General features: G+C 50.5%; 1 protein-coding gene across 3 annotated transcripts in view; it reads left to right on the top strand.

The window, feature by feature from the left end:
* Clic5 (chloride intracellular channel 5) overlaps positions 1-20,570 on the top strand; it is a 62,936-nt gene that overhangs the window by 24,937 nt on the left and 17,429 nt on the right. The window contains exons 1-4 of one of the 3 annotated variants that reach the window (XM_010617753.3): positions 6,478-6,596; positions 7,482-7,591; positions 11,883-12,008; positions 13,974-14,080. In XM_010617753.3, coding sequence (XP_010616055.1) covers positions 7,536-7,591; positions 11,883-12,008; positions 13,974-14,080 — 289 coding nt within the window. In that variant the 5' untranslated portion in view covers positions 6,478-6,596; positions 7,482-7,535. Of the gene's footprint in view, positions 1-6,477; positions 6,597-7,282; positions 7,375-7,481; positions 7,592-11,882; positions 12,009-13,973; positions 14,081-20,570 lie in introns of those variants that run through there. The other 2 variants (XM_010617752.3, XM_010617751.3) reach the window with 2 other exon arrangements.

Below are 20,570 nucleotides of genomic sequence, written 5' to 3'. Positions count from 1 at the left end.
TCCCCCCCCCCCCCGCCAAACAGGAGCTATGTGAAATCCAAATGAGTAGAGGTGCACTTTTAAATAAATTGTTTTAGAATGCTTGATTTCACTGACCGCGGCACTGGTTGGGAAGGTCTGCACTCTGTGCTGCCGGAGGTCATTGTCTTCCAAACATTGCAAAGTGCTGTCTTCTCAAACATGGACAGACATAAATCACCCAGGGAGGAGAGCTTGGTAATAATGCAGGCTCAGATTCATTTAGTACGGGTGGGCTTGGGAATCTAGATTTCTAAGAAGCTCCTAGGGTGCCGGCTTTGCAGGTCCATGGACCTACTTTGAGTAGCGAGGCTGAAAACAGCCTGGAAGTTCCTCCCGTCAGAGAAACTTCTTGTGGGGGCCACAGCCGGGAGCTCCTGAGGGGGCTCAGTTGAGGGACAGAGTGGTGTTCATCTTTCTAAGAGACTGCAGTGCTCTGGGACATTAAATCCCAGCTCTGCACCGAGGAAAGGGGGCTCACGGGGTGGCACCTGCTCACTGCCCTCATCCTTTCTGGGCGTGGCCTGTGCATTGTACTTGGGGACCCTCACGGAACTTGTGAAGCAGGTGGCTGTTGTTACTAATCCCGATTACAAACAAGGGAGACAGCTCTGAGGCCACTGCAAGCCATCTTTTAAGAAAATTCCACGGACAGGAGAAAAAAGTCCTCCTTGCTCACAGAGAGGTGTCCAACTATGAGCGCTGTGGAGTCCTCAATGAACATACCCTCTGCTTACTTTCATTGGCTGTTTCCAAGACCTTGTTTCTTTTTAGCCCCACAGCATGTTTCTGCTGCCAAGGGCTCTGCGCGAAGGCTCCAGTGAGTGGGTCTGGCCCCGAAGTATGTGACACATTGAGAAGGGAGAAACTGTGCTTTTTTGTTCCAGTTTTGCTCCATTTTTTTTCTAGCTCTTCAGCAGATTTCTTGCCTCCATGAAGATCAATGTTATAAACAAAACTTGCAGTCACAGACAAGGCTGACGTGGTTCCCTGGGGATTCTGGAGATCTCAGAATCTCCTCTGAGTGTTGGGAGATGGAGCACATTTGAAAACTTCTTTGCAGTTCTTCATCATGCAGTCACTTGAAGGGGCTGATCCCAAACACAAGGTGGATGCTGTTATCACTTCTGGGTCATCTCGTATTCTAAACATAGCCCAACAATAGCAGGCTTCCTTCCTTAGGAGTTTCTTGCAAGTAAGGGGAAGGTGATGTGACTTGGGCTTGCTAGGGTAGCCATTGTTTGGCAGAGTTCGAGAGGGGAGTGGCTGGCCATAATGCAGTTTTTAGCAAACAGGCAGACCTACCCCATGTGGTCCCCTGCAGTGAAGTGGAGACCCTGTAATGTGATGTAGCCACATGACCATCTACTCTGGTCCTACAGATAGGATGTCTCAGGGAGAGCTGAGGATGCATTCTGCTCGACACCCCAAAAGGCTGCTTTCAGGGACCCACCCAGGATATAATGGACAGAAAACAAATTTTCCTGGTGCCTGGTTCCCTGGGAGCATCATACCAGAAAGAATCCAGTGGAGGGAAAGAACAATTCCTGCACATCGCTGAGCTTGGAGTCAACCCCAGGGGACAGTTTTGTACCTTTGTGACAGCTAACTCTGACATGACAGAGAGAGTTTATATGAAAACTCTTCACAAGCGAGGGTCAGATCCAACTTCTTCACACCCAGTTAACATGGCTGAGCAATGAGCAGAGAGCGAACCAGAGGACTTGGGGTTAAGCATTATGCAGGCATCCCTGACTCATGGGCAAGGATGCAGGGGACAGAGAGGCCAAGACTTGTGCAAGGATGTATTTATCTGGCAGAGCAATGGGGACCAGCATGCAGCATGCTTTGGGGTCCCCCTGGTCAAACAAGAAGCTGATGGGCAATGTGTCCCTTCCAACCACAGGGGATCTTGTGGGAAAAAATATATGACAGGTCTTCCAAATTTTTCCTTTCTGCAGAGAAACCCACTTTCAGCTTGTAGCTTCCTGGGTGAATGCCTGGACTATTGTGTGGATGGTATAATTACTGGGATAGGTTTATTTTTTTTAATGGAAGTACAATAAATAGAACATTTCCTGCCTTAGTCTGCCATTTGGGAAAGGTTTTCATTTCCTCTTTTGGCCTGGAGACTAACAAAAGACAGACCCCTTTTCAATTACAGCTCAGCCCAAATTTGCACACATAACTCTGCCAAGCACAAGTTCAGACTAATTTTTTTTAAGGCAAGAAAAATGAAATTGAGTCTCCTTGTCATGAAACCTGGCTCAGTTTCTACGTCTGTAATGGTGAGGCTGTTTTGCAAAACCCCTTTCTAAAGCAGGAGGTGCACAGTTTTGCACTGTGTAGGAAACCAGGTGGGTGAGCTCCATAATGGGGCTTAGGGCAGGTAGGGGCATTCGCTATAGCCCAGTGGCATCCACCGACTTTCTCTGCACCTGTGGTGGTGGCATAGGAGAGAGGAGAGAGGTGAGATGAGGTCCAGAGGGCAGAGTGCCAGGAGGAGCTGTGCTGAGCGCTGCATCAGGAACTGTGCTCCCTTTAGGTGTTACCTAGTTCTCATCCTCACTGGAGGACACGAGGGGAGGGATCTGGTGCAGGAGCTACAGTGTGGCTCTGTCTCTTGTCTTTATCCTGACCAAAACCTCCCCACTGGGGAGGAAGAAACCTTGATTAGAATTCAGACCCTACCTGGAATTTGTTCATAACCTAGAATTTTTCTCCCTATGCCTTTTTTTTTTCTTTTAAGAGAGTAAATGGAAAGATAAACAAAGAATTCAAACGAAGTCTTCCAAGATGACTTTCGGAAGGGCTCAGTTCTTTTTGTCGCTGTCTGTGTTAGTCCATATTCTGTTACAATAATGAAGTACCTGGGGCTCGGGTCTTTATAAATGACCCGTGGATCCGGAAGCTCAAAGGCGTGGTGCTGGTGTGGCTCTGGCTCCAGGGAGGACTTCGTGGCAGAAGGCATCATATAGCAGAGCCCATGCGTGAGGAGCTACACGGCAAGACAGGAAGCCAGTGTGGGGAGAGGCTATCTTGCTCTTTGTGTAGCAATCCTCTGCCTGGAAGCAAAAACTCATCTCTGAAGTCCAGCTTCAATCATTCTTCCCTAGACCTCCCTCCAGGGTTCACCTCTTAACAGCACCACCACTTAACAGGACTCAGGGTCAGGACACAGCACAGCCTTCTGTGAGCGCGTCTACAGGGCACACACGGACGCTTTGAACAGAGATTTCCACCAACTCTGCTTGACAGCAAACTTCACCCTACCTATTGTCTATGTGCCCAGCTGTGGAAAAGTCCTTTGAGCTCTGCACCTCAGCTGGCCCAGGGTAAAGAGTGAAGGGCTTAATGAAGCTCGATAGACCTGGGTATTGGGGTACCGCTTTCCAGAAGGGGTACTTCTCCTGCTGCCCCATACCACAGTGTGTTAGAATGCGATGGACAGGTACTGGAGGGCAGCTAGTAGGGGGGCAAAGCCTCTGCACCCTGGGCAGGGTGTTCATGTCCCCCACCCAAAACAGGGGCATCAAAAACTATGGTGAATGTGTAAATTAAAACATTTTTATTAGTAAGAAACCCATTGCTATGAATCCCCATCAAATATTTTCAATCTATTCAGGATATTGAGACAGCTACGCTAGCACAGCTAAAGACACTCAGGAAAGAGAGCTTTCAGAACTGCTTCACCAAGTGGCAAGAGCAATAAGATACATGTGTTCCAAGTGAAGGGGAGGATTGTGAGGGTCTCCTGGTAACAGGCAACACATTTAAACAAATGTAAACATTCACGGTGTGTTTTGATCAGCCCCTATACAGTGCAGCACCTTGCCTGCTGTCCCCCATTTGCCTTCTGTGGGTAGAATGTCACCTTGCAGCTCCTTCAACTTGCAAGCATTCATGGACCCCATACCATGAGCGGGGACAGCTCAGGGAGATGGTATTCAGCCACTGGAATTATTAGATGCAAATAAAAGATCCAGTGATATTCACCTTTTCCCAGCTATAGTTTAGAAATATTCTAGAGTGTCTTTCATGACTTTCTATTCCAATATCTCCACTTTGAAAATAAAAAACCTAATGCCTAGAGGGGAAAAATTACTCATTCAAGAGCAAACTCTTTGTGCCCAAACTCGGGACTCCTGGTCCTCTGCTCTTTATTACTCTGCCACTCTTGTTAAAGGGCAACCTGGGGACTCAAGTCAGGGACCATCCTGTTTCCACTTGGCTAAGTATCTCACCGTGCACATGTGGGAAAAATCATTGCTCCAAATTCAGTGTTTGAGTTAAAGGCCTCCCACCTTCAAACTAATTAAAAAAGAATGTGGTGTTGTTTATATGTCTCACCCTTCTAACCTTCTAACCAACTCTGGGGCCATTTTTCTTTTAAATTTCTGTTTTGCAGTGCTAGGCATTGATTTCAAGGCCTTGTATATGGTAGGCAGGTGCACTGCCATGGAGCTGCAGCCCCAGCCCTTTTTAGTTTTTGAGACAAGGTTTTGCTTAGTTGCTCAGGCTGGCCTTGAACAGCGGGCCATCCTGCCTCATCTCCCAAGTAGCGGGGATTACAGGCATGAGGTAATTGTAAATACAGAATTTTCAATGACAGGAAGTGCCAGCCCTTTCTTGGGGGACCTTGCTATATAGGCTCCTCACTGTGAGCTGCAGAGGAAACAGGTTGGCTGGGTCTTACCTAGGATAGAAGAGGTAAAACCCTACCTGGATTCAAGACTTCTAGGATGCTCCTATTGCCCATCTTCCCACTTTCTTGTTGAAGTCACCTTAGGCTGTGTCAATCCAGCTTCCCAAGTAGCCAGGTGACCACAGTGGCTGAGGGTGGAGCTAAAGCCAGACAGCCAGGAAAGCCAAAGCAGGGATTTGTGGGACGCTGCATTTCAGAAGATGCAAATCTTCTAGCCATGGCTGAGAAGGGAAGCAGCTGGAGAGACAGGAGGCGGTCAAGCACCTATGGCCATTCTGCACTGACCACAGGAGACCTGGGCCCAGTGGCCTGGATGGCTGGAAATGGTTACAGTATTTCCTGGGAGGACTGCCCGTGGAGCTCTTGACATTGCATATGGCTGCCCTCACATGAGCTTTTCCAAGCATCTTTATCCAAGTGCTCTCTGCTCCCAGATGATTCAAAATGGCGCCCTCCTTCAGGGTCTATGCCGGAAGGGAAGATGAGGGAGGGCATTGCAGAGTACAGGGAGGAAGGGCCAGGTCATGAAGATTTCAGAAGAGAAAGGGAAACAGGAACCAGAGTCGAGGGAAGCAACACCCAAGCCCAGGGCAGCTGGCCCAGCCACTCACCCATGTCCCAGCCCAGGGACTCTTGAGTTTCACGTCCCCAGTGGAATCAGGGGCCTTCTGTTTATTTGCTTTCCACCAAGCTCCTTAGGCGTAACTGTAACCCTATTGGCCCAATTGCTATTGGTCCTGGCTGATCATGAGAATCACCTGCAGAACCATGTGAGGAACAGGTAGAAATCTGAGCCCTTTTCCAGATGAATCCCATTGGAATAGCAGAGAGTAAGGCTGGCTGGACACCACGTTTTATGTTGACTATTAGAGGTGAATTTTCAATCTCTACCTGCTTTGTTAACATCATTTAAAACACTAATTTTATACAGATTTTGCCAAGGTCCCAGAATTAAGGAGCCCTTATTAAATCTAATGATTGAGATTAGATTTAGCACCATGATGTTTTAATATATTATACTTCTAAATTTGGGGCTGATGTGCACTTAACCCCACCCAATTGAGAAGTAGGATATTAGATTTTGTGATTTTTTTTCTAATGTCTTTCCAGACCAGCTTATCCTATTAAGATTCTATGTTCAAGCTCAACCAGGGCAGAAGGAGGATGACCAGTAACTGAGGAATCACGAACATCAAATTTCATAGGAGAAATAGCCCATGTCAGGATATCCTTGTTCAGTACAGAGATTTTAGGAAATCACAGACTCATTCCACAAGTGTCAGAGTAATGGGTCCATGGTCAAAAAAGCTGGAACTAATATCCATCCATAGCATCTTGGATAACAAATAAAAAACAGGTCAAGGGAGGAAAGCAAAAGTTTTGACAGTGGCCTAATTAAGTGAGAAACATGTTTCTGTCCACTGGAGTCTCAGGTGAGAAGATCCCTTCTTCAAGTTAAACCCTCGAGGAAGGGGCTGTTTATTTGAGGCTATTGGTCAGCATCCTTCTCTTCTTTTGTTTTGGTGTGTTTCTGAAATTGAAGAATTCCAGCTCTCAGCTCTCCTGGTCCGAGCATTACCTGGTCTAACACAGAGCGTGACAATTCCTTAAATATTTGTGACAAGGGCCCCAGATGTTGAGAGCACAAAGACCTTCACTGGGCTCCCATAGGAAACTGTCTGAGGCCTGACCCTTTAGCTTCACCCATCTGTCTTCCTTGGGGTTTAGTCCTTCTCATCCTTGACTCCTAGGCCCCTGGAAAAAAATGTTTGGTTGGAGAATGTTGCCATGCACAGAAACTCAGTGGCCTGGTGGAGAACAGACACATGCCGGCAGCTAGGCAGATGTGGGCACTTTCCTGTCTCCCTTCCTGGTGAGTGCATGGCTGGCCTAGCTGGGGGGCATCCACCCCAGCCAGCAGTGGAGGCTGTGATTCCTCTTCCCATGTGTGCTTTCTCTGTGGGAGCTGCAGCTCCAACACAAAACCCTGAATGGCCAAGCCACTGCTGAGATTTGTGCTGTCACAAAAGGGTCCCCTAACTCTTCTCCAAGGCACAGTGTGTTGTGACAGGCATGTCTAATAAGCTCTTCCTAAATGTTTGTCTGTAGTTATCAAATACTATGAATATTGTGTTTTTCCATTTCCTCTCCCAGGTGTATCACTGCCCCATGAGGTAGATATGGAACCTGTGGCAAAGTGTGAGTGTGAGTGATCTACCTAGTGACAAGCCACCCAGACTCAGTGGCTTGAGTGACCCTTATTTTGCACAGGAACCTGCGGTTGTACCGAGGCACTGAGGCTTAGTGGGAGTAGCTAAACCTACTCAATAGGTGCCACCAGGGACACCTCAAAAGTCAAGGTCTTCTGAAGTCTCACTCATTCACATGTCTGGTGGAGATACTCAACACAGACTAGACGATTATTGGGGAATATAATGATCTGGAATCATCTGGAATGTTCTGGAGTCATCTATGGTAGAGTATGTACTGTTGGGGGTCCTTTCTTTGCTCTAAGATTCCAGGGCTTTGTTGTTTCAGGAAGGAGTGATTCCACAAACTCCCCATGCTTGAAATTCAGTTCAGTTCAGGACAGGTTTACTGAGGCCTACAAGGGACCAGAAAAAGATGAGTGACACCAACTGGCTATAAAGGTGGGCTGTGGCATGGCTCCCCTCATACCAGCATCTGCACGTTGTAATCTGATGTTCTCCTCACTTGGGGACATGTCTACTGAGTCTTCTGCTTACTGTTCCTGCAGGCGGGCATTGATGGGGAAAGCATCGGCAACTGTCCCTTCTCCCAGCGCCTCTTCATGATCCTCTGGCTGAAAGGAGTTGTGTTCAATGTCACCACTGTGGATCTGAAAAGGTAAAGGATGCTGTGTCCCTGAGCACTGGACTTGGGGTGAGACAGGGAGCCTGGAGGACAAAGGGCAGAGCCTCCAGTGGCTCCTGCAGCCTCAGCATGGACTTCCAGTTCAGATCAGCGTCCCCCAGCTGCCCCCAGACTAGGAGGCTATAAGCATGGTGTCTCCAGGGGCTGAATGTGTCCCTTGCTGCCCAAACTGGAAAAAAGAAGGAAAGAAGGATGCTGGGTATAGCTAGGAGTGTCCAGCAGAGGATGGGTACATGTGTCTAAGGACATATAAACTGCCAGCCCAGGAATACAGTGCCACCATCCCCAAGACCCCAGAAGGCTCAGATGAGACCTAAACCTTCGTTTCCCAGACTGTATTTCATCTTTCCACATCTTTAGTGTAGCAGATCTGGACTGCAGGCCTGGGTGAAGAGGGGCTTGAGTTACGTTTTAATTGTTATTATTTGGGGGTTTTTGGGTGGTACTGGCTGTCTCCACCTTTCTGGTGGGCTCAGTGTGCTCTCCCTGTCACTTTTATATGAATTATTCAATGCCCAGTTCCCTGTTATCATCCAGACTTCCCCACTACGATGTTATAAGCACTACTTTAAAATCTGTGTCTAAAATTGTCACTATCTCTTCCTTTTGGGTGGTTCCCATCCTGACTTCCTTGCCCTTCCTTTTCCTAGCTTCCAAAACTTCCCCAGCCCCTCTCTCTCTGCTCACAGGGCTGTCTTCCACCACCTTAACTTCTTTTCCATCCTCAAAGCCCATGCCTGGTCCTAGTTCAGATCTCAGCACCACCAGATTGACTGTTTTCTCATTTTTCAAACTGGGCTTCATCCTTCGTTCTTCTAAATCCTTTTCTCTTCCTCCCAACCTGCTTCCCAAATCTTTTTTATTATCCCCAGGTGATTCCTGCTAAAACAGTGCCTTTGTCAAGAGTCTCCCCTGCTCCAAAACCTTCGTTGCTTCCCCCGTCCACAGAATGGATGCCCTGAAGCCCTCTTCCTCCCGTCCTTCTTGTCCCCAGCTCTGTCTCCCAGCGTCCTGCTCACCTGCCAGGTGACTTCTAGCTGCTGCTCTTGCTCCTGGCAGCCCGCATCTCTGTCTACAGAGGCCCTCTCCTGTCTCTACAGAAACGTGGCCCCAGGCTTGGTGTCACCCCATCCCCTCTCCACACACCAGCGCCCTGTGGAGAAGACCGACTCCCCAGCATGACACACAGAACAGTGACAGGCACACTCAGACCCTCACCAAGGTGTCCAGCTAGACACCTTTCCTGCTGACACGGGAATCTCCCTGGGTCGAACCCATGTCCCTCCTTGCACCACAGTTTGGAAGTTTCCCGTCATCTTTCAGATGAGACCGTAAACCCCTCAGGAATCCACAGGCTCCTGTCAAGATTTCTTGTATTCCCCAGCTGCTCACAGGCTCTCTGCTAGTGCCTCAGGCATAAGTGAGCCCCTGCTTGCCACCCACTTAGTGTCTGCTCAGCTGGAAAGAGTGGGGCTTCCACATCGTTAGAAAGGACAGCTGCCTGCGTGGAAAACCAGGGATCTGGGAGCATTGCCTCTAAAATGACCTGTGTTCAGCTGAAGGCCAGAGAGGAAAGGACGCCCCACCCAGCCACATGATGGTGCTTGGTCCCACCAGTACCTACCCCCCCAAAGCCAGCCTCTCCCCAGCTTTGTAGGTAAGGAAGCTTTTATGCTGCTGCCTACACACAGACCTCTTGACTTCTAGGAAAACCGATTTCTTGTCCGGGCTCCATCATTCATTGGCTGAGTGACCTTGACCTTTTCTGAACCCAGGTGGGCTCCTCATCCAACTGATGGAGATAAAATAGTGACAGGTGATCTACAGGATGGTGAGGAGGACTGGGTTAGGCAGACCATGGGGAGCACTGCATTTGGGATCACACCTGGCTGACCACAAGACCTCCCTCTGTGTCAGCTAGACTTAAAACCACACCACAACCACCTCAAATCCCTGCATCCTTAAGGCACGGAGAGGCAACCGCAGGAAAATAAAACTTTCACAGCCAGTGTAATTCCAGTGATCTGCCAGGTGGTCAAATGCATGAGCTGTGTCAGCACCAGCACCGGGAGGAGCCAGGAAAGAATGTGTTTTCTCGAGGTAAAGGAGGAACATACGCAGAGTAAACACAGAGATGCAGTCAATTGGATTTTAATCATACTTTCAGTCTCAAGTTCTGAGCCACAGCCCGTGTGTTTGGGAGCAACCAGGAGTGGCGAGTCATTGAGTCACTGACATTCTTCATGTCTCCTCCCCAGTTGATTACGCCAGGAATTTGTTTCCTTACAGGCGCCTGCCCTGTTGCCCTTTTCTTCTCCAGCTCCTCCTTCTAATATTTTCTACCCAGAACTCCCACAGACAAGTGGCCGCCCCCATAGAGTGTTGGGGCTCTGGGGCTCCCGAAGGTCACCCCATTCCTCCCCTCCCTCCCTCCCTCTTCTCAGCGCGGTCCCACCCTGCATTCCCTCCTTCACGCCTGCCAACACTTCCTCCTCCTTCTGCGCCATCCTTGCTCTTGCATTTGACCGCCTGGCAGATCACGGAACCACACTGGCATTAACAGAGCCCCCCACCAAAGCTTCCCTTCTACTGCAGTTGCCAGAATTCAACAGAGAGCCAGGGTTCTGCCCAATGGCACAGAGCAGGGCCACATTCAGCATGGCTGCGGCTGAGTGTGAACTCTCAAGCCATGGGCTGTCCTGTCCCTTCCTTTGACTGGACATGTGTCCCAGGGATCCGTCCTCCTCTCCAGACTCTCCTCTTTCCCATTTGCTCTTCTGCTGGGGGCGAATTACCTGTTGCCTTGGCTATCTTAGATTTAAGTGTCTGACCCAGAATCCTCCAGGCACACCACGCCTTCTCTCTTCTTAAGGACTGATCGAACCTGCTTTCTTCTGCCGTATATGTGTCCCATAAAAAACCCAATTGGTCCCAGATTGCTATACAGGGAAAACAATGTTCACAAAGCAAGTACTCTAGCTGAGTTCCATTAGAAAGCAGAAGATGTATTTATTTAGAAAACGGATTATTTACAACTTAAGGTAATGCCTAGATACCGTTTTTCTTAAAATGTGTAATTCTTGGAAGCAATAGGGAGGGTGGGGAAGGGACGGTGTTAAAAAAAAAGAATTGGGATGTATTATGTAAGTGTACCAACTCCCCAAGACAAATGTAATCAGTACGTACTGATATGCAGATATGTATTAATAAAAAAAGAAAAAAATGTAAGCACGATTTCTAAGAGAGCACTTTCGATATTTTAGGTAGAACACAATTTTTTAAATGTGTTAAGGAAAAATAGCTACTTTCCAGAAAAATTAGAACAATCCTCATAATAAGAATAGGACTGAAGCTTTTTAGGAACTCCAGACCAATATCGGATTTCTAATTTTGTAGCTAAAATCACTCCCTTTAAAATTAGAAATGAAATTTGATTTGTGTAATCATTAAAATATCTATCTCCTGACAGCCTCCTACATGCCAGGCCTAGGCATTTGCCTCTAAGCTTTTCCCTCAGTCTTGAATTTAGGGCTTCCTCCTTCTAGACATCTTCCTACTCAAGAAATTTGGGTCTGTCCACTTGGACCTTACTGTGTCTGCATTAGAAGTGTCAACAATCGAATGCCTTTGTGAGCACATTGCCTCTATTTCATTGTTTTCAAAACTGCTTTTCAATCTAACAATTTGTGTATTTTGGTGGATACTAAAAGGCCATATCTGTCCAGGGCTGTTATGGATGGAAAAGGTGTTCTGCGTGTCAAGAGGCTGACCAATGTTACCGTCAGCTAGGAAACAGTAAATCTAAGTTACACAGAATGAGGGTACCTGACCTTGAACAGAGAGCCCAAGGTCCTCCCTTTTGTATTTGAAGGCATTTCCTAGGATAAAAGTGTGACCCAACTCATTCATTTTTAAGGTATGGAATTATGCTCAGTGCATTTTTGTCAGAATAATCCATGAACTTTTGAAAGCCAGGGGCAACTTCTCTGCTGTAGAACGAAAGCTGGGAGCCAAGCTAGAGAGACCTGTGATTCCCTCGACTTTCTCCCAAGTTTTCAGCTCTGGCTCTGGCCTCCCTGGGGAAGGGTTCCTGTCACACCATGTCCAGCTCCGGGGCTTTCTCCATCCCCCCATGCTCCAACTCCACACCTGTCATTGCCTGGTGTGTTGCGCAGCACAGATCTCCTTTAGAGTTAATCACGGGATTCCCAGAATAGGACTCCACTCCATGGAGGCTAACATCCAACCCTTGCTCTCTCTGCAGAAAGCCAGCGGACCTGCACAACCTTGCCCCAGGCACCCACCCACCCTTCCTGACCTTCAATGGGGAAGTGAAGACAGATGTCAACAAGATCGAGGAGTTCCTGGAAGAGACCTTGACCCCTGAAAAGTAGGGAATGGCTGGCTTCTTTCTAGATTGGAGGAAAGGGGAGGGGTGATTGTGTCCTTGCACGTTCTTTCTTTCTGAGGAGGAGGATCACTATCACGTTCATCTTCCTTCCACCAGATTGTGAAGTTTCCACCATGCAGGCAGGGCTAGACCCTTCCCTCTCTGCCCATGTCACCTTCCCTGAGCTCAGCTCTGTCTGACCCAGGTCCTTTCTCAGGACTACAGTTAAATGTGGGAAGCTTTACCAGCACGTACCTGCCATGTCAGTAATGTGGGGAACTAGACTCCCCAGTGGCGGAACCTCAAAAGCATAGAAGCTCCTACACCAGACAGTGGCTAAGGCGGAACCCTCGGAGTGAGACCACCATCTGATGCCTTGTGCTCAGCAGATGGGGCCGGGGGACCTCCCAGGAGCTGTCGCCAAGTCAGTGCACAGGCCCCTGTAGACACTGCGGGTCGAGCCACAACCTCTTTGCTTCCCCACCTTCCTTGGCTGTGGGGGAGGTGGCCAGTGTCCATGGAACCCAGAACAGGGCAGCCTGGCCTCTTCTTCTCCAGGAGGCAGCAGAGCCCCAAAGCTCTCTGCCACATGCTTCTTGTCAAACTGCCGTCTTAAGGCCACCAGGGAACGGAGACACCACGGGAACCTTTTCCCTTCAACCACATCCAAACATTCCAACAACTCTTTAACATCACATTTGAGGGCTGGGCATTTTAGCTCAGTGGTGCCACCACCTGCCTTGCAATCACAAGGACCTGAGTTCAATCCCCATAGCTAAACAAACAACAACAACAAAATCACATTTGATTCTACAGAGCATTTGATGTCAAAATGAAAGTGAGGAATCCAGGAAGTCTCTAGTTGTTTGTAAGTGAGACTAATATCCATCTCTTTCGGGCCATGAACCTGGCCAGCCCTAGACAAGGGAGCCAGCCCAGCGTTTGGTCTCTGGAAGTGGCCAGAGGGTCTAGGATGCAGAACCGAGTCAGGGGGCCCAATTCGGGCCACCTCTGCACCAGCTGTAGACCTCGTCCTGTGTCCACAGACAAGCCTGTCCCTTCCAGGCCCTCCTCATTTCTCATCTCTAAAATGAAGGGTGCTACGACCCAGTCTCCATGTCCCTTTCAGGCCAAGGTCTATGATCCTGGGAGTCCCCAGAGTTCTCTAACATCTGGCAGCCATTTAAATGAACCATAGTGATTCCACTGCCACCACAGCCACCTCCCACAGCTCAAGAGTGACAGGCCTAGTTAGTGAGCCAGATGAAGAGAAAAAAAATGACAGATGACTATAAAGGCTTGGGGTAGGGGGTGCTTCAAAGCATTAAAACCAACCCAAATTAATAAATAAAGCAACCAAACAGCTTCCAGTTAGAAATGTCACCCAGAGGTCACAAAGATCCACACTGACTGATAATAACGCTGACTGGGCCACCGTCCCTCTCTTCCCACCCTGCCTGGCCATATGCATAGAAGGTTCCTTAAATTAGGGCTGCTCGTGATGACGAAGCTGTTGGGTTAAATTTTGGGTAGCCTCATCTCCTCTCAGACTAACAGTCTCAAGAGCAGCCCAGCTCCTGTCTTCCTCCAGCAAACATGGCCCTGCAGGTGGTGGAGCTGGGCAGGTCCCTCTCCTTACCACACACCATGCTCCCTGGAGAGGAGGTTCCGGAGGGACATGTCAGGCCACCCCTGCCAGCATCAGAGCAATGCTGCCGGTCCCAGGGAGAGAACACATCCGGAGCCCTCTGGGAGACATTTGGGCTCCTTGCCCTCAGGATGTGCTGCTCATCCGGGCAACGCTCCGCTCCTCTCGTCTTCTTCGTTGTGAGCACTTGCCAAGCGCCCACCCTGAGCGTACACAGAGAACTGGGTCCCGCTAGAAAGGGGACCCAGTGACAGGGACAGGCTCACCTTTCCCGAGCAACAAGGCTCACAATTCAGAGCGGCACCTCTTCCTTCCAGGTATCCCAAACTGGCCGCGAAACACCGAGAGTCCAACACTGCAGGCATCGACATCTTCTCCAAATTCTCCGCCTACATCAAGAACACCAAGCAGCAGAACAATGCGGGTGAGTGACACGGCCCACCCTGAGTCCCCGGATGTGCCCGCCCCTGGCTAGGATGGCCTCCACTTTCCACGGCCGCATCAAGTACTCAGGCTGGAGAAGCTTCTGGACCGGCATTGCTTTTCATTTGCCTGCTCGCAGCCCTGGACTTGGGGTTGGGGTTGGTAGAGCCGCCGCCTGGATGGTGCGAGGGACCAGGAGGGACATCGATGTGGGCCTACACGGAGGGGCATTGCCCTGGGGCCCACATGACATCCTGTACAGGGGTCGTCAGCACTGTGCCTTGTCCCATACTGGAGAACTGTTCACCAAGGAACTCACCTGTCTATTTCCTTCCTGTCCCTGTGAGATTTCCGAGAGTCTACCAGGTCCAACGCTGTAGCAGATGCTGGGGGCAGGTGCCCTTCTGCATCTTCCCTCCCCAAGAGCTTGCAGAGGATCAGGGGGGACTGGAGCCTTGTCCTGTCCATCAGGCTGTCCTGGGGCCTCTTCCTTAAGCTCACAGCACTTCAGCCTCTCATTTGGCATAGAACTAGGGTTGGGGTTGGGAAAGGAGAAGGACCCCTGGCCAGTGCCGGGGAGACTTGGAGTCACAGAAAGCCAAATTAGACAGGAGGTGTTTAATGGGTTACTGGAAGGACTGATGAGCTGTAGAGATAAAGAGAAAAAATCCTATGGAGGAATTTACCTCAGGTTCTTTGAGGAGGCCTCTCATAGGGAGGTCATAAAGACCAAGGGGAACCAGGTACACGAGGTCACAAAATAGAGGAGTCTGGGAGGGCAGGGAAAGCCAGGCACAGAGACTGGAGATGCCAGAGCCTGCCGTTCCAGCCAGCAGCATGGCTTCCGTCCCAGGGGCAGTGGCAGCCCTTACAGGTGAGAAAGGTGACTCTGGGGACAAGAAGTGTGTGGAAATATTTCACATATCCTTGGCGCTCTTGCTTCCTTGTTTAGTTGAATCCTGTAGGGGGTTGGAGGGTGTCCCCCAAAATGCAAGGCCAGTTGAGGCCTCAGAACGTGACCTTATTTGGAAATAGGATTTTTGCAGGTGTAATTAGTTAAGAATCACAAGATAAAGTCATCCTAGATCGAGTGTGGTTCCTAAATCCCATGACTATCAAAAAAAAAGAGGAAAAGCCAGGTATGGTGGCACACGCCTGTAATCTCAATACTCTGGTAGACTGAGGTAGGAGGATTGCAAGTTTCAACCTAGCCTGGGTGACTCAGCACATGAAGACGGAAGCAGAGACTGGAGTGATGGGGTCCCAGATGCAGGGTATGTGGCTTTGCAAAGGCTAGGAGAGGTGAGGGGGCACCGAGTGACACTTGGGTTTGGACCTCTGACCTCTTCTCTTGTTAAGTCCCAGCCAGTGGCATCTTGTGGCAGCTCCTCGGGGCCACCATGGGAAAGAATGCAGCTGCCCCTCCCTGGGCCCAGCCCCAGCCTCCACCTCCCTCTTCTCAACCACACACATCTTCCTCATGCTTGCCAGAGTGACCTCTGAAGGATTACCTCATTTGAGCCTCCACACTTTTTGAATTATAAATGGTATTTGCAGATTATCCAAATTTACAGTTCTCAGGTCCCCAAAGCCAGAACAATGGTTTGCATGGAATGCCGTGTATCAATTTCCTATATACATATGCAGTACTCTCCGATTTTCATTGCTTCTCTCTTCTGTTTCACCCTGTCTCGGTCTGTTGTAATGGGTTTGGCCCCTTGGGACTCTGTCTTTCCTGAGTCTTCTGCACATTTCTGAGCTCTGGATTTCAGCTTCCCAAAGGAGTAGCCATCATCCTATGCATAGGTACCTCTCATCCCTCCGTTGTGGCTGTAACCTTGCTACACCATGGTCACCAGGGCCTAGAGGGACAGGGGTCCTGTGTCACTTCTGCTGGGGGCCCTGTGCCAACCAGGGTCTCAGCCAGCAGGACACTTGCCTGGGGAGCAGTCCACAGCCCCCACCTTGGGGTGTCAGCCTGCATCCAGCTTCTGCCACAGGCCTTACCATGTCTTCTCCTCAAGATCTCCAGCTCTGCAGCTGTTTCCCAAAGTCCTTTCTGCAGATTGTCCCTCCTGCGAGTGGTAGTTTTGCTCCTGAGCAAAGCCCTCCCTCCAGCCAGTTCCCACACACAGTTCCCCCTCCTGCCCTGTCAACACGAACCACAACAACCATTAGGGGAACTGGTTCTAAAGCATGGGACTCACCACCCTGCTGGGAGGGGAGGGAGAGCCCTACGTTCAGATGTGGCTGCAGTGCCCCCCTCCAGGCCGTGCACGTGGTTCTGCCATCCAGCAGGGAACATCTCTGTCACCGGTCTGCTCTCAGAGGTTCCTAGGATGCTGGAGCTCAGGGCTGAGGAGGACACAAGCTTCCCACATTCCCTGCACACATCTGTAGCATCCCTGGGTTCTGGGTCACCCTGAGCACTGCCCTGTCCATCTGCCTGGCCTTGGGGCAGAGTCCAGCAATAGCCCCAGCTGCCACCTCCTGAGCCCCATGTCCTCAGCAGCTCCCATCTTTTCACATACTGGCCTCCCTGTGCTCTGCCTGGGACATCATTCTGGCTGTGGGGTGCTGCCTTTACTGCAGGGGTCTCTTCTGCACCCCCTTTCACAGGGGCCCTCCATTTCCAGTCTCCTAAGGGCCTGCGACGTCTCCATCAAATTCTCGTCTCACGTTTTATATTTCCTGCCCTCAAACTGCAGACAGACAGAGTCCCCACACCTCTGCCAAATGTCTTGGCTTTCCAAAAATTCATTTTAGGCATAAAATACCATATTTTACTTGGTTTTTCACCATCTCTTTTTTTCCTTATGTTTCAATCCTATGGATTCTTAGGGTTTATTTCCCTTTCTACACACATTGCCAGGCATTTGATGAACAAACAGACCAAATGCGCATCTTTAACTCTCTATTCTTATTAACAAATCGGAAAGCCTCTTTTTATTTCTTCCAGCCCTATCCCTTTTCCCTTGGACACAGTCAACATTCCTGCCCAGAATCACCACCCTTGTTTTGGATGGAAGTGTCAGATTTTCATGTGTTTTATGCACTTCCTTTCTGGCTGGAGAGGAGAGAGCATGGGGTGTCAGCCTGAGACCTCTCCTGTTCCAGTCATATTCGCCCCCTCCCTGCTCTACCCTTTTGCAGTTTCCAGGCTGTCAAGGGAAATCTGTCTACTCCTCTTTTTTACCCAGGAGAGCTAGAAAAGTCCCCATCTGTGTCTTTTTTTGCGGGACTCATTTACCCTCTGCTGTTGGGCTTGGGCTTCCCCAGGAAGCCCACATATGTCTCCTGGCTGTGATTTCCCAGGTGGGGTGATTTCCGTCTTTCTAGGCCTCCCTCCAGTTCCCTCTTCTCTCCTCACTTTGAGTCTACTTTCCTCTTTGCTTCACCTGCCTCTGTGTTCCTCAGCCTTGGGGCTTTTGTCCTGGCTCACAGTTGTGCTCCACGCATCCTGGGAGGCTCCACAGCCCTGTGCAGCACAATGCAGCTCCACCATGGACTAGGAGAGAGAGGAAGACAGGAAGAGGACTCTAAGGTGGAGCAGGCGGGCAGGAGGCTGCACCAGCACCAGCAGCCCAACCCGTAATGCCCACCTCGCATGGTGACGCAGGGCCCCTGGTCAGCTACAGCCCCACAGACACTAGCAAACCAACCTCCCTGAAGCACGATGTGTATTCCTGACCTGAGCCACAGGCAGAGGAGCTGTTCTTTCCATTTTCCTTGGCTCCTCTCTCCTATGAGCCGCTGCAGGCTCTAGATCACCAGCTTCAAGAGTTTTAGACTTCTCTGCACACCCCGCCTCTGGGCCTTACTCCCAAACCCTGTCTCCCTGTACTTTCTCTCTCTTCTTTCTCTGCCCCTGAACCCCATTTACTGCTTTTTGTCTGGGTCTTTTCCTCAGGACGTGTGTCGTCAGGAATGAGCCTGGCCAACACTGGTGGGAAAGGAACGTGCCGATGCCCAGTGAGATCTTTCTTGTCCTACCAGACCCTCAGTGGTTTGTGTCCACACAGCACAGACAACTAGTGTGGGCCCAGTGGGCCCACCCTGCCCCCTCCCTGCCCCTCCCTGCCCGGTGGACAAGGTGTCACCGGATTTCAGCTCACTCTCCAGTTTACAGTGAAATCTATGGAGTGGGTACCAACCAAACAAAACGAGAGTCCCAACAATGGAAAGGGCAGAAAGAGGCCGGACCTATGAAGGTAGGAGCTGCCTCACCCAAAATGCCATCCACCAGAGATGCTATTGCTTTAAATACCACTGAGAAACAAAAGATGCTCAGACCCAAAAAATGCTTTCACTTAAACACTAATATATTGATTGTAAGCCATGGCCTGATTTCAGAGATGCCAGTGTGTGGAAGAGATATACACGGTGGGCCCTGTGGGCTACAGAGGTGATTCCTAAGTATCTTTCCAGGTCCAATGTCCATTCCTTCTTCACAGCTGCTTAGTGGAATGCTGAGGCCTCCCTTCTGCTTGACTTTGGGCTACTCTGTTGGAAAGAAAGGAATCAAGGCCCAAAGTGCTCTTGTATCCCTCTGGAATCGCCATATGTACTGTTCCACATGCATGGATGCGTCAGCCCTGCTCTCTAGCAGACATGGAAGCAGGTGGCCCTTCCCTCCTGGTGAACTTTTCCTTTGAAGGTTCAGGTAGCAAATATCTCTGGCATTCGCTAGCTAGACAGTCTCTGCTCTGCGCTTCCAAACGAACCATAAAGTCCTTGCGTGAACAAACCGCATGGCCGGGGTCCCTGTAAAGCTTCATCGGTGGACCCTGGGAAATGGGAACTTGGCACCGTTTTCACATCTGAAAAAATAACCATTCTTCTTTTGGCATTTTTTCCAACTTACCCCAAAACGGTGAAAATTTCTGAACTTGAGGGCAGCATCAAAGTAGGCGTGGTCTGGACTGGGCCCTTTTACCGTAATTTACCAGCTCTATCTTAGCCGTCCCCAGCCACGAAAGCGAGTTCTCTAGATTTCTCTGCCTCCTTCTCCTCTGTAATAAAGGAGATCAGATCATTCCGGCGCCTTCCCACTGCATGTGCCCGCACAAAGCATCGTTCCTGCACACAGCAGGCATGATATGTAATGGCTGACATTGCTGTTGATGTCACACAGCCTTCTCCTCCTCCAAATAACCCGGTGTTCGGCCTTTACCCAACCAGCCCTGCTGTCCCTGAGATGTGGAAGTGTATGCTGCCCTCTTCTGGCAGGCCAGGGAATCGGCTCTGGAGGCCCGTGGGTTTCCCGGGGTCTTCAAAGCGACCCGCTGCAAGGCTGCTTCCATTATCTGTTCCCCACACAAGGGAACAGCAGGTCCACCAGGCCCGAGGGACCCTCCGGAGTCCATACCTGCCGGTGACAAGCTCCCCCAGCCGCCTCTTTCTCCCTTTTCTCTCCCATTTCCGCCACCTCCAGCCTGTGCGTTTGTGAACTTCCGTGACCTAAAACAGGAAAGTGTTAGAAAGGATGTGGGTGGCCTTGGGCGGGTGCTGGCTGCAGCTAACTAAGGAGGCCTTCATAGTCAAAGGCCAGGCCTTCCCCAGCGTCATGAAAGCCAACGCTGTTGGGCAGTAGGGGTGGAGCTCTTTCCCAGATCCCCGGCTGTGGAGAGCCGTGTGTAACGGAGCGCGTGTGTATTTATTACTCCAAGACCCTTCAGCGCCTCCCCTTCCTCCCTCCGCTGGCCCCGGCCTCTGTCACATTGCTGCGGGCCCAGCCTGGGATGCTTAGCCTTTCCCAGAGGACAGCGTGGCCGCCACCCACTCAGCCTCCTGCTTCCGGGGCCTGAGAGGAAGCCAAAGTGGTAGCAGGGGCAGGCGGAGCAGGGTCCTTGAACCTGATCTCCTTGGCATTCAGAGGGGACGCTGTCCCAGCTCAGGACAACAGTCCCCCTCCCAGAAAAATGCCTCAGAAAGAGGCCCCGGTAGGCCACATCCAATCTTCTTGGGCTCCAGGGTGGTCAGACAGACCCCAGACTGGGGGTCATAGCCACCACTTCCTTGTAAAGTGGCCGCAACTGTCTCTTTCCAAATGCCTCTGCCCAGAGGGGACCTTCCGCTACCTTCCTGGCTGCCATGCCAACAGCCACCTGGCAGGGTGCTTGTTGGCCTGTTGGGTTAAGGCTCTGCTTTGATTAGCATTCCTGCAAGGAAAAAGAAATAACCCAACTGTGTGGGACCCAGCTCTGAGGCTCCCCTGCAGGCTGGGCCGGTGGTGGAGGGTCCTGGAGGCCAGGCAGAGGGAGGGGACGGCAGGAGGGCTCCTCTGGCACCTCCGTAGGAGCACCCAGGGTGCCCCCAGAGGGTCTTTGCTTTGCTTCATTGTGGAGCCGGATGCTTGCAATTTAGGATTTAACAGACTTTGCTCCTGAGCAAAACCCCGCAGCCACCATGAGGATGGCAGTGGGTGGCTTGGGGTGTTGAATGAAGTGGCCCAGGGTCGGGGGCGGGGGCGGGGGGGGGGCCTGCGTGGG

The sequence above is a fragment of the Fukomys damarensis genome, unplaced genomic scaffold (genome assembly GCF_012274545.1).
Source record: "Fukomys damarensis isolate Sample0158 unplaced genomic scaffold, DMR_v1.0_HiC HiC_scaffold_20, whole genome shotgun sequence".
Classification (NCBI taxonomy): domain Eukaryota; kingdom Metazoa; phylum Chordata; class Mammalia; order Rodentia; family Bathyergidae; genus Fukomys; species Fukomys damarensis.
The sequence above is the reverse complement of the archived record's forward strand: the minus strand, read 5'-3'. Positions and strand labels throughout refer to the sequence as shown.